We start from the raw sequence: 13,376 nt of genomic DNA, 5'->3' as shown, positions 1-13,376 counted from the left end.
TGACTGTTTCCTGAAAGAAACATTTTCTTCAGTCTTCGGAGCTGCACTTTGAGAAAGATTTTGCAAGGCGTAATTTAAAGCAAAGAGAAAGAAAATTGGTAATATTATAGCTCCCCGTGTACAGTATACTGTACACTCTGAAATCACACGATATGTACAAAATAGAGGGAAATAAGTTAGTAAGTTTTGTTTTTCCTTGTTGTTTTCAATCTGTTCATGAAGGCATAATGGAATTTCTAAAATCTTACATTTTATCAATGCTTTGTACAAAACAATCCAGAACTAAAGCAACACAGAAAACCAAAATGTTTCTAATAAGAAGGAAATGCCGCTCCTCTCATACATATCCCCCAGTGATTCCTGTATAGGAAATAAGACTGTTAAAACAACAATAATAAAGTTACAAAATCTAAAAAAAATTCAATTAAACAAATATTCAGTCTTTTCATAAGCATTATAACATGAAAGGCTGACAGCTGTTCTTGCCTTACACTAAAGCTGTAAAATGTTTTTTTTGATCTCCTGCAGGGTCCCACATTATTGTTGAGTTTCTGGGATCTTATCACAAGTCTTTATGTGTGATCCTAAATAATCAATCTCCAGCATGTTAGGTACTGTAGTTCATCAAGGGTGGTTAAAACACTTCTGGGAGTGGTGAAGGCTTAAACAGTGACGGAAATGTCCAGTGAGGTATGGAGTATTAATTACACTGGTGTTCTTCAGCTCTCAAAGCTTTCTTTGGATCCTGTTTCCAATTCACAACACTGCTAAAATCTTTCACTTTCTTTCTCCTGTACACACACTAAAAATGATCTGACTGAATAAATGCCAAAAAGTAAGTGTTTTAAAACAATTTTCAGTGATACTCAGTTCTTCACTGATTGAGGAACATATGATTTCAGCACAGCTAAAAGCTCTACAATCAAAACTCGGATCAATGTGGTTCTGAATACCATGGTTAAATATGACAGGTACTGTATGTCTAAGATTCTTGCCAGGTACGTCTTAATGTTTAAAAGAAAATATGAGTCTTTTCAGTTATATTGTAAGTGTGGGCCGAGGGTAAAAATTTAGACAGAAAAGGAAAAACTATTAAAATATAGGTCATATAGTGTCTCCCATTTTGACAGACATTATAGTCACCAATCCACCATTATATTGGTCTGTTGCACACTGAACAACTTCATGCAAACCATCACAAATATGGTAACATATATGATATACAGTGCATGCAAAAATATTCAGGCTGTCCCTATGGTGTCTCATTTTGTGATCAAACCTGATCAAACTGAAGAGTTCTAAGGGTAGCATGTAAGTAATAGTAGACATAGGCAAAAACTAGAGACTGAAATCTGTTTATTGCATATGTATTCAAACCTATGAAAACAATTTTTGTTTATGCACGTTGAACAGAAATTATAGCCACCTGTATGTAAATCTCTACAAACTTTACACACTTGGTGCATTTTTGCCCATACTGTACTTCTAGGAAGGCACTCTCAAGTTTCTTAGGTATTTTGTATACACAGCATTTAAAAGTTTTTCCACAAATTCTCAGTATGAATCAAATCAGGATATTTAGAGGGCTGGGTCACTTCCTTAATCTTAACACAGTCCAGTGTAACTTTGGTCTTGTGCATTGGATCATTGTTCTATTGAAAGGTAAGTGGCCAAAATATTGTTGACAGATGCACATTTGAACTCCGTAGCTCTTTTATAGATGTTGTTGGCTTCACATGGGCATCTCTTACTAGTTTCCTCCTTGTCCTGCTTCTCAGTTCTAAGATATGAGCAGTTTTGGGGTGGTAAAGTCTCACATTTCACCTTCCTTCACCTTCACCTTGGGTAGATAGTGCTCAAAGGCATATTCAGAGTCCTCAGTGTTATTCAGTATCATTTGTACCTGATCCTGATCTGTGTTTTCCAATGACGTTATCCTTTGCTATGAAAACCCCTTAGTCTTCGTGGTTGAATCTTTTCTTAAGATGCACCACCCGACCAAGGAACCGCACAGGGACAGGTGTTTTTATTCTGAAATAGCTATTATTGTACACTGACAGTGGCTACTCAACTAACCGGCTAAATGACTTGTTAAGGTAAATGTATTTATTTATAGCACAGTAAGCAGTTTAATTACTTATGCAATCACAGCCTTTTAATTTATGTTTCATATTAAGTATATATTTACTTTCTGTTTTTTGTTTCAAATAGTTGAGCAGCTTGTGTAGGTACTGTAACAAATAATTTAAAACAACAAAATTTGAAAACTGTGCAAGGGTCTGAATACATTTGCAAAGCACTGTAGTTCCCCTTGTACTGTATATCCTGTTGCTATCCATGGGAAGATCTTTAGCATGGTCCCCTTTGTACAGTATATTGCACCATGTAGCACCATGTTTGCCATATTTGCACCAACCATCTTTGTTTCATTGCACCAGGACGTACAGTTATCACAGGTGAAGACCAACTGACAGAGACTAAGTAGACTGTTTTAAAATGATCTTGCAACCTCTGAGCTTACCTGTCCTTGAGAAAAATAAAAACCAAAAAAGGAGCTTAAAGAACTATTTCTATAATAATAGTCCATGACAGATAGATTGGAATTTGGAAAGGAATCCTTTCTCGTTAAAGTTGGTATTCATCACCTTTCGGGAAAAGACACTTTCCCTTCCTTAAACTGACTGCAGTGCTCCATGTTCTGCTTCACGTACTCAGCTCCACTCCCTGATTGCCGTGAGCCTACACTCTACTGCCCAGGTCTCAGCTTGTGTGCTGTATGAGTCAGACTGCTGGCTGCTGCTCTGCTGACACTGCCCTGCACCTTTCACTGCCTGTAGCTGACCTTCCCTTTGTTGTCTTTTCCCTAATCTCCTCCCCCTAAAGCCTGAGAATGAGCAGGGACGCCGAACCTCCCTAGAGAAGTTTACACGCAGTGTGGTGAGTACCTCTCCTGCCGTCTCCTTTACAGGAGACCAGAGCTCCGCTCTGCTTGTGATAGCCAGGATTGGTGGGCAGACAGTAGTTTCAGTTCTTTCCTTGTTTAATTTTACGCATCAGCTTCTGATATCTTAGAATTTTAGATTTTAAGGTCAGTAAGATAAGTCAGATTTAGTTTCCAGGGGAATCATTCTCCAAGTCTTAAATACCCAGAATCAAGTTTAACGGGTGTATCCAGAGCTGCTAAGGATTGACTATAAGAGTGAGATTCAAGAGTGAGAGTTTACAACTTTTTCAAAGTTTGGGAGGGTGCAGGTTGCAACTTTTTCTCCTTCCAAGAAGGGACTGTTAAATATGTGCATCTCATACTTGATGCATAAGCATTTTGTTGCAATCTTTCCAGGTTAACTTTTATACTTTTCTCTCTTCATTTGAATTAAAGTGCTTTTTTATTTATATACATACATCCTGCTGATGTTCTCACTGCTTCTCCATGTTGTATGTTTGAGTGAACATGTCCTAGCAGCTTCTTGTAGGTTGCCAGTCAATTATTTTACGTAGATTAGCAAATAAATGTAGCAGAACAGTTCCCTTACAATTTCTCTCTGTTTCCCGTGCATTTGCAAGGTTTTTAATCAATACGCATTCACTACCCTCAGTTTCCACTGATGTGATTTCCAGAATTAATTTCTGTGTGGTTCTTTGTCCAAGCTTCTTTTGAAAAGATAAACATACAATATAATGTTGTACACCAGAACTCACTTTAGATGTGCTTTCTTCAAAGTTTTGACTTGATAATAATTGAACAGATTGTAGTTGTCACTGTGAATTTCATGATTTACATTTTAGACTGACTAGACAACATTTACTTGGCTCAGTTTTCTTCCTCTAGTTAACTGGTTCTTAACCTTTAACCAGATATATCAAAATTATACAGTATGTTTATTTTCAATTTTACAGTAAAATTCAGAATACATGAAAAATGCACACTTTTTTAAGTTTAACTTAAAAATACTGAGGTTTGATGAAACAGGGTATTTGTACTTACTATACATGGCTGTGCTTAATTTGTGTTTTCAATGATTAATATCCTTATTAAACAATCTGGCTTGTCTCGCAGAAACCCAGAAAGGGGGTGATTAAGTCTAAGAAGTTCTAGTTCTATTTTCAAGTCAACAGGAGCAACCTCTGCCTTTTAGTTTCTTTACTTGTTTAAGTCGTGTTTGTCTTTAGTGTGAGAGAACTTGTATAATCATTACTGTAACATGCAATTGATTTTTTCATCCGTGAAGACGATACACAATATTCATTATGCTGTTTAATACACCAGCTATTGTAGAATGATTTCCTAAACAGAACTATTTGTTCTTAGATGCTTGAATCTCTTTTAACTTTTCTTTAACTTGTACAACATAGAAAACACTTTTTAAAGCATGATTTTGTCTGGAATTTCTGGTCACTGATTTAATTTGTGATAATGCACTCAGTTTCTTCTTATTTCTATGATCTTCATTTTTTCAGTTTGTCCAGAAAACAACTTTCTCTCTGTATGTGTTAATAAGTAGGTGATTTTCACAGCTGTAATTCCTTGCATTTGTACAGCACTTTTCATCTACCTAGAATGCCAAAACACTTTACATGCAAGTGGGACCCACTTCATCCACAACTGAAGTGCAGCACCCACCTGAAAGAGTCATAGCAGCCATTATTCTCCAGTTGCCCCACCACACAGCAGATGGAGAAATTAGAAATTTCTTTAGTAGTTGAATAAAGGGGAAACTTTAGGGGTGGCAGATTGTGAAAGGTTAGGATATACTTTAACTAGGACACCTGCATTAACATCCCTAGTCTTATGAACAGCGTCACGGGGAACTTTAGTGCTCAAGTAGTTAGTAACTGATATTTTAACATCTCATCAGAAGAACATCACGTCCGACAACACAATGTTCTGGTTACCATACTGAGGCACTGGTTTGAAAATTCTGGTCAAGAGGGAAGAGTGTCACCTACTGTCTCACCAACACCACTCACAGAAGAAATTTGGTTTTCCTCAGAGGTCTCCTACACTAGACATTAGCTTGACTTCTGAGATCTGGCGAGATCAGACAACAAAGTTGTAAAATTGCTGTCTACCAACCCAATCTAGTCTCATCAATCTTTTCAGTTTTCTCTTAAAAGTATAATCTAATTTTCTGAGTTACACTTTTATCTTCTATGCCACATAGCAGTATGACATCCATTCTGCAGTGCTCTTTGTAGCTATATTTTCTGAACCAGTATCTTGAAATTTAGAAAATTTGTTTAGTAGGTTCTCTTCTCATGCTTGCTTTTCTCAATTTATCAAGTCGCAAAATATTGTAGCATGAGGATGTTTTTAGATAAATTCCAACACACCTGTGTGCATAGAACTACCTTCAGTACCCTTAACTATTTACCATGGGGGTTAGCCAGCATGAGCTGTGATCAGGTTTAACTTTTTAGATTCTGGAAGAATTCTGTGCTTAAAACTAAAGATACCCCAGGCTAGGGCTGCACCCTGAAGTTACCCAGGAAACAAGCAGTTCTGACCCCTCATCTTTCAGCCCTGGAGTCAGCCACTGTAGCCTCAGGCTGTCACCCTTCCAGATGTCTTGAAATGGAGACCCCTACAGTATTTGTGAATCAGACTTTAGTTTTCTGTTGCCTCTTGTGTTCCAAAGCATTTAGCCCCCTACTTTTCAGTTACTTGCAAGGTGATTGTAAAATAGAGGCAGTCTCACTACCCATCTCCCAAGGATCAGTTAATGGCAGTTACAAGCTGTAACAAGTATCATCATCCCCTTTCCTTTCTTTGGCATCCAGGTTTTTAACTTTTCTGTCCTGATGTTGACTTTGTTCTTGTTCTGGATACTTCTTTCCCACCCCAATTCTTCTGATTATCTCTCACTCCTCCTTTACTGATTTCAGCTTTGAAAGCCAAATGCTTTTTACCACCACGGCTTTTGTTTGGTAGATTTTGTGTACATTTGGCATTTTAATAACTGGCATACGGATACCATAGACCTAAAACTCAGAGTAGCGTAAGTGATCAGATATACAGTAATCATTTGCATTCCCTTATTTTAATTTCACTTTCTTTTTTAGAAACAGTCAGTATTCCACAGAATCTTTCTGATGCTTTCGCTGCAATTAGAGGATAAAGGCTCCCTCTTTCTGGTTCCAGGGCAAATCACTGACAGGGAAGCGTCTGACAGGCCTCATGCAGTCTTCCTGACAGAGTGGGGAGTCCAGTTGCTGAGGAGACAAGAGTGGAGATGCAGTCCTGCGAGGGGGGGGCATCAGCAAGCTGGGTAGGAGGGATGTGGGGGGACAGAGGGCAAACAGAGAGCTGACCACTGAGACAACCAAATCCCTTCAACCCTCTTCGCCCTCATTGCTCAGTCACCGTGCAGCTCCAAGCTCGCTCCACAGGTGGTAGGGCAGCGAGCAATAATAAGTTGCCAATAAAATGTAACAAAACGGGATAATTTTGTGTTTATGTAATTTATTTAGTAATATGCTGCCTGTTTTTTATACAAATGAAACTAAGATCAACCTTTGTTTCTCAGTTATTACACATAATAAGCTGATAAAAAGTAATCTACAGAAATATTTTTTAGTTACAGATCAATTTATTACAACTTGTCAGATTTTTATCCTGCCTTTGTGTAAAACATACAGTTATTCCTCAGCATGCTGTCATGGCTGTCAACGATAGTTGATTAAGGTATTCAAGAAGAATTGTTTGCTCCCTTCACTACATTCCAAGGACAGCATCCTGGAAGGGCTTTAGAAAAAGTGGTCTACAAGTACAGTAGTATAATTTGAATTCTCAAAAGCTTAGTATTACACAAAATCCACATTTCATTACAAAAAGTAAGATAATGTCAAGATATTAATGCTTGTATCATGTAAACATCAAGCCAATAGTAGGATTTACTCCCTGTAAAACAAGTACTGTTGTCTTCTAAAGAACAACAACTAACATGCTTAATAATGCTTCTTATAACAATAGCTGTAATACTGCTCAATAATTCAACAAATGAGTGTTTCACAGGTAACACTTTAGGAGTTGCAAATTCCACTTAATAAATGCATAACAATCAAGCTATTAACACTAAATTGTGCATTTCTTAGGGCTACTAGACGTGACATTTGTTTATGACTATGTGATTAATCATCACTAGGGGACCCTACCTACCATATTCTCTGAATGGATTTATAGATGGAATTCACAATTCTAAAGTAGTTTCCAATTTACAAAATTACTTAATTGTACTAGATTCCATTTTTCTTTCTATGGCTCTAAAACATGGATGCCAGCAACACACTACATTACAGGAAATTCATTTTTTTTTGCAAATACAATTTTTGGTTATGTATCTTAACCAATACTAATGTTCTTGCTTACTGAAAGCTTTAACAGACAGCATCATTCAAAATCCACTCAGTGATGTTATCAGTGAGGTGCTTTCTCAGTTTGCCAACAGTTCATACCTTCACAAAAAATAGTATAGGCTCTGCTATTGGTCTTGAACACATTTCAATGACTTAAGCTTATTTTGACACAACTAGAATAATTCCAAAGCTTTATTCATCAGAATCCATCCTGTTATGCAGCATGAAGTAAAATGATTTTTTTCCTTATTACATATTGCTTTGTTTAATGTATTTTATACAAAGTGACTTCAAGGTTTTTTATAGTTATAACCATCATATATGCTCTTTAATGTAATAACTGCACAATATTTGCAGACACACAAGTTATAATACATTCAATCTGGTGTCCAATGAGATTGCTCCTAAGAAGATAATTTTTGACTGAGAAAATTTCTCCATGTGGAGAAATGTCCTCTTCAGAAATTACGGCTCAGTAACAAAATCTCAATATTTTAAAATGTCTTTGAAGTAAACCTGGAGATTTTGTATTTGTGTGAAGACCAAGACTGAAGTGAATTTAGTTGCAAGTAATATTACTATGTTTCAATGTGCAGTTCCATGATTTCTATTGTGCTCACATTGTTTTATTATTTCGTCCTGAGAAGTTATTTAATGCCAAAGCTGGAAAGTATTTTTATCATCTAACAAGCTGATATTTGCAATGACCCATTAGATTAATTGTGAAAATGTCTGCCTCCTTATGCTGTTATGGCTGTTAGAACAAGGTTTTGCTTATGGTTATACTGAATGTCAAAAAAGTATTAGCTTTTAATTTATTAGTTAAAATAGGGCAAACATATTTCAATGTTGTTTTCTTAATTGTGTAAAAAGTAAATAAAGTATATCTAGTTGCACTCACAATTATTGGCACCCTATATCTGAAATAAATGCTGTTCACTAATTGATAAAGTGTAATAAATACACTTTTAAACTATACCTCTTCTAGTAAATGGAAAGGAAATTTGTCAAATAAACAAATTTATGATACACAGTGCCAGTGCTTATGTCTGCAACTACAAAGTATTCAGTGAAAGCTGACTCAAGTGTGTCTCTGTCTGGGATCATAGAAAAAGAGCAGGGTTCTATAGATTAATTGACTGCACCTTTGTACTGAAGGAACTACAGTGATGGGCTGCTTGCACTAAGTGCCTGATACTGATCTTGTCAACCACAGTCTTCCTCTTTGTGGCACTTACAGTTAAAATCAGAACTACTCTGACAGTGAACTGAAATTTGTCATTTTTCGCTGTATTACTGAAATTTGTAATTTAGATCAAAAGATAAATATGAAGAAAATGTACAAAATGTCAGCTCTTACTCCTAGATATTTTTGTGAAAGTATGTTAAACCATGTTAGAATATTTTTTGGGGGTCTTTAATTACCCCCAATTTCAGATCATCCTAAGTACTGGGACAAATTAGCTTAAAGTAAATGAAACTAATGTAAAGTTAGTATTTGTATACATAACTATTTCAAGTCTTCAACCCATCAACATAACCATGTTCCCTTGGGATGCTATTCCATTCCACTTTCAGCTGTTTGTGGGGTTTTGAGTTTCTTCTTCAGCAGGTACAGTGCTCAATTCAAATCAGGAGATTCACTTGACCAGTTCAAAAGTTTCTACTTCTTCCTGATGAACTCCTTAGTTAGGTGTGTAGTATGTTTTGGGTAATTGTCTTGCTTGTAGGCTTAGTTACCAACCAATTTTGAAGACATTTTTTGAACATGGGCAGACAAGGTGTTTTCTGTACACTTCAGAATACATTCTGCTACTGCCATCATCAGTTACATCCCCAGTAAAGAACAGGGAGCAGTAAAGAGCAGTTGCTTGCCCTCCACCATGCTGCACAGATGAAGGGGTGTGCTTAGAAGCATTTGCAGTTCCTTTGTTTCTCCTCATTTTGCCTTTCTGTCACTTTGATAAAGGTTTATCTTTCTCTCATCTGTCCGTAAAACTTTGTTCTAGAACTGTTGTGGTTTTTCTTTGTACTTCTTTGTAAATTCTATTCTGGCCTTTTTTTTTATGTGCTGATGAAAGGTTTGCATCTTTGCAGTGTAGCCCTTGTAATTTTTCTGTCAAAGTCCTCTACACACAGTGAATTGAAATACTTTCACCCCTGCACCCTGAGACTTTTCTTTAGTTGTTGTATGAGGGTTTTACTTTACAGCCCTAATGATTTTTCTGTCATGAACTGTCGTTTTCCTGGTATGTCCTGCTCTTTGCCAAATGTTTACTCCTCCAATGGTGTCTTTCCTTTACAAGACATTCTATACTGTTGAATTTGTGATGCCCAATCTCTCTGCAGTGATTCTAATTGGATTTTGTCCTCTCATCTTCACAATTGCTTTTTTCTGTCCTAGACAACTCTCTAGTCTCCATCTCATTTTATGCCTTCTAATTTAAATTCAAACTACTCCAAAACAAAGGCTGAAACCAATGCTATACATTCACAGTTTTTTATGTTTTTACAATTAATGCAACATGGAAGGCTTGAACAATTATAAACATCTTTCAACCATTTGTCCCAATATTTGTTCTTTTTTATAATGGGTGGATTGAACACAAAAAATGACATTATTCTAATATGGATAAACATCCTTTAAAACAAAAGCTGAAACTCTATACTTTTGCCTTCTTTTATTTTTTTTGTCTTTTATTTAAAACGTGCCAAAAATGACAAATTTCACTTCATTGTCCCAATACTTATGCTTTTCACTGTAAATATCATGAAACACACTACACAAAAACCTGTTGTGCTGAAATGTCTTTTCACAGAGTAGTTTGGCTTGCTCAGATGTTAAATCCATTCAGGAATGGGTAACCAACATACAGCATGAGGTATTTCTCATGGCAAGCACATTTTAAGAATTATTACTTGTCACAAAATCAAAAGTGCCAATCTTTCCTCTGTAAACACACAAATTAGCCAGTGATACTAGGAATCAAAGAGATTAAAGAAATCTGTGAAGTGTAGAATTGCACGTGTTGCTGGACTCTTGGAAGAATACAATTTTTTGGATTTCTTTATCGATTTAGAACTCATTGCCTTACTCCATGTTTCATTATTATTTTTCAATTCTTGAACAAGTAGATGATCACTCATAGAAGAACATTACTACACAGTGGGTTTTTTACTGTTCTGTTACAGGGGAAAATCTGTCTTCAAAAGCATGGAGGATATTCAGTTATTGTCTGTGTTATGATAGGAAGTATGTCTCCATTAAGTATTTTTACTTTTTATATAATTGTACTCATTATACTGATTACACAGGTTTTTCAAAACCTTACATTTCATTTGATTATGTAAGTAACTGACTAAATAAAGCTGCTTTTCTTACAAATAATGATGTATAATCTCTTCATGTGATGTAAATCTGCATTCTAATTTCATTCAATTTGCTCTTTAAAGTCTTTGAATTATTTTTATAGTGCTCTGATTAGACATAACACTGTAAAATGTACACCGTAGATTAGAAAAAATGTTGCAAACTGTGATCCCCTGTTCTTTTTCTTTAAATAGGGTATCCTATTTATTTTTGTGAAACCCACATTTGGACCACTCTTATATGCACAATGAATAACCATTAAGTGACATATGAACAACCATCGCTCTCTCATAGATTAAGAGCTGGTGATCTTATTACTGTAGTTATGGCTCCTCATATGCTCTTCCTTTAGAAGTAAGCCTTAACTTATATTGTATGTTTTATAATTGAATAGAGCGTGTTTGCATATCTCCTTTCAAATCTGCTTGTGTTTGATGAAGATATCCTTTCCTCGACAACTATTAAACAATAATAGAATAGCATTTTAACTTTTTAACATACAAGAGTATAATGAACAAGCAAGAAATACACTGTATATCTGCAAAAATGCCAAAGAATTCTGTAAATATTCAGCATGTAAAAATACTGTACACAGTATATGATTTTGAGAGGTTTCGAATGGGAAAGTGAAGTGGATGCCATACGAACTGCAATATGGAAACAGACACCTGGTTCACGTTCATCTTTTCACTCATTGCAGGAATGACAAAATCATGCTGACTTTATACCAATCTGTTTTTTAGTTCTCTTATTATATGACAAATTAGATAACTTCTGTAACTTTTGCCCAATGCTGTATTGCGTCACTGGTTGTGCACTTCACAAGTCAGAATATTTTCACTATTTACAAATGGTGCACTAAAGAACACCTTGTCCATTGTGTCACAAACAAGTGCAGGCAGTGTTTGGCTTTCTTTGTCATTTTCTTTTCTCTTCATGAAACCACTGAGACTAAAATTCTGTGGCACATAAAATACATGGTTGCTTTTCCCAGAGCATACTCTTGTATGTCAATGGAGATGTAAACAGTACAACATGTTCAAGATTCAGTATGATCACTATACTGGTTCACAATCACAGTTGTCTTGTGTTTGTTTGATTTTGCAACAATAAAACAGAATGTAAACAAAACTCCTTTGATTTTCAAACCAAGGTGATGCTAATACACATTGGGGTTTGAACTGTCTGCCAAGAGAGGCCTGTGCACTCAGTGGGAAATGCGAATGCAGGAAGGCAGAACAATTACACTGTACAGCGGATGTTATGCTGTATTTGTAAGTAATTATAGCTGCTGACTAAATGTTAACTTCATCATTCAAGTCAATGTTAACTTCATCATGTAAATTACTGGCAGAGTTTGCCGTTGATACTGTGGGAAATGTCCCGAATAATTACATTTGCCAAAACTGACCACTCAGTAATTTATCTGATTATCAGATCTGCTTCATAGGAAAATAAAAAAATGCTCTATCTTTTCAGGATAAAGAAAGAAAACTAAGCCACGAATCTTTCTAAAGTATAATTGGCAACATTTGCTCCTTGGATAGGCAGCTGATAAACAGATTCTTCAGAGGAGAGGCTTTATAATTCCATTTAAAAAAACTTATTAAAGCTTACCAAAATCATTTGGGTCTGAAAGTCAAAGGTATATACAGCTTTGTTTTAATCTAATTGTTAGATCTTTGTTATGCTGATTGACAAAGGAATGTAATGGGCATGATGGGTTCAGCAAACTGAAACACTTCTGTGCAAGATGATCTTATGGAAAAGAACATGCATAGTTTTTCCAAAGACAATGAGGAACACTAAAAATGTCTCGGCACATTAACACAGTCCAATACATTGACTTCTTTTCTGTAGTTCTTTGTATAAGTGCAAATGGGTCTTGAGTGAATACAGAGCTTTCTCAAAAAGGACAATGCAAATGTTTATCACTGAACTGAAGAGGATACATTTTTTTTGTCAAAAAAAGAACAAACAGCAGTGTCATTTTTCAGTTTGAGACTCCTTTTACAATGACTGATCTGGTCCTCACAACATTGTGGTTCATGGGATGTCAAGCTGCTTCATAACTGAGTGACACAGAAGCACCATTCAGCTGCTGTTAGTGACTGTAATAAGTGGTCACAGCACCATTTCAGAGAGGAAAAAGTGGCTTTCTATGACTGCTAAATAGCTGCTTTTTTTTCAAGCAAGAAATGAAAAAAAACATTTGGGTTCCAACCTCTCTTACCCAAGACAGTTCGGGAGAAACACTGAAAGGTATGAAACTTCCCTTTTCAATAACTAATAATGGTGAACATCGATGGAAAGAAAGTGAGAAAAATAATTCTGAAGCATTAACACTGCCAGAGACTGGACCTACAGTAGTGTTATTGAAAGCAGATCTAATGTGTTGTTTATTTTTTAAATTGCCTTTTTATTGTAACAATGCACAGTACATATCCAACATATTATTACCATTACAATAGTATTTGTAGTTAATTGATAATATTCTACATTTATTCATAACACTAACTGTTACAACTTATTCTGATTAATATATACTGTGTATCTTATAATAGGTGGTGAGTCTTCAAAGCACATATATTGATATGGGCCCAGAACTATGCATGTAACATATGAACAGAGTTCCATTCTTGACTTAAAAGAC

The 13,376-nt window shown here is 35.8% G+C and overlaps 1 protein-coding gene across 1 annotated transcript in view; it reads left to right on the top strand.

The window, feature by feature from the left end:
• The window catches only part of rgs6 (regulator of G protein signaling 6), a 130,121-nt gene extending 123,681 nt beyond the window's left edge, over nucleotides 1-6,440 (top strand). The window contains exons 16-17 of the mRNA XM_088925211.1: nucleotides 2,884-2,937; nucleotides 6,140-6,440. Of these exons, the coding sequence (XP_088781337.1) occupies nucleotides 2,884-2,937; nucleotides 6,140-6,190 (105 nt within the window). The 3' untranslated portion in view covers nucleotides 6,191-6,440. The remainder of the gene's footprint in view (nucleotides 1-2,883; nucleotides 2,938-6,139) is intronic.
• The last annotated feature ends 6,936 nt before the right edge of the window (nucleotides 6,441-13,376 follow it).

This window comes from Atractosteus spatula, chromosome 9, assembly GCF_055471065.1.
Source record: "Atractosteus spatula isolate fAtrSpa1 chromosome 9, fAtrSpa1.hap1, whole genome shotgun sequence".
Lineage (NCBI taxonomy): Eukaryota > Metazoa > Chordata > Actinopteri > Semionotiformes > Lepisosteidae > Atractosteus > Atractosteus spatula.
Note: the sequence above shows the minus strand (reverse complement) of the source record. Positions and strands in the feature narration are given on the sequence as shown.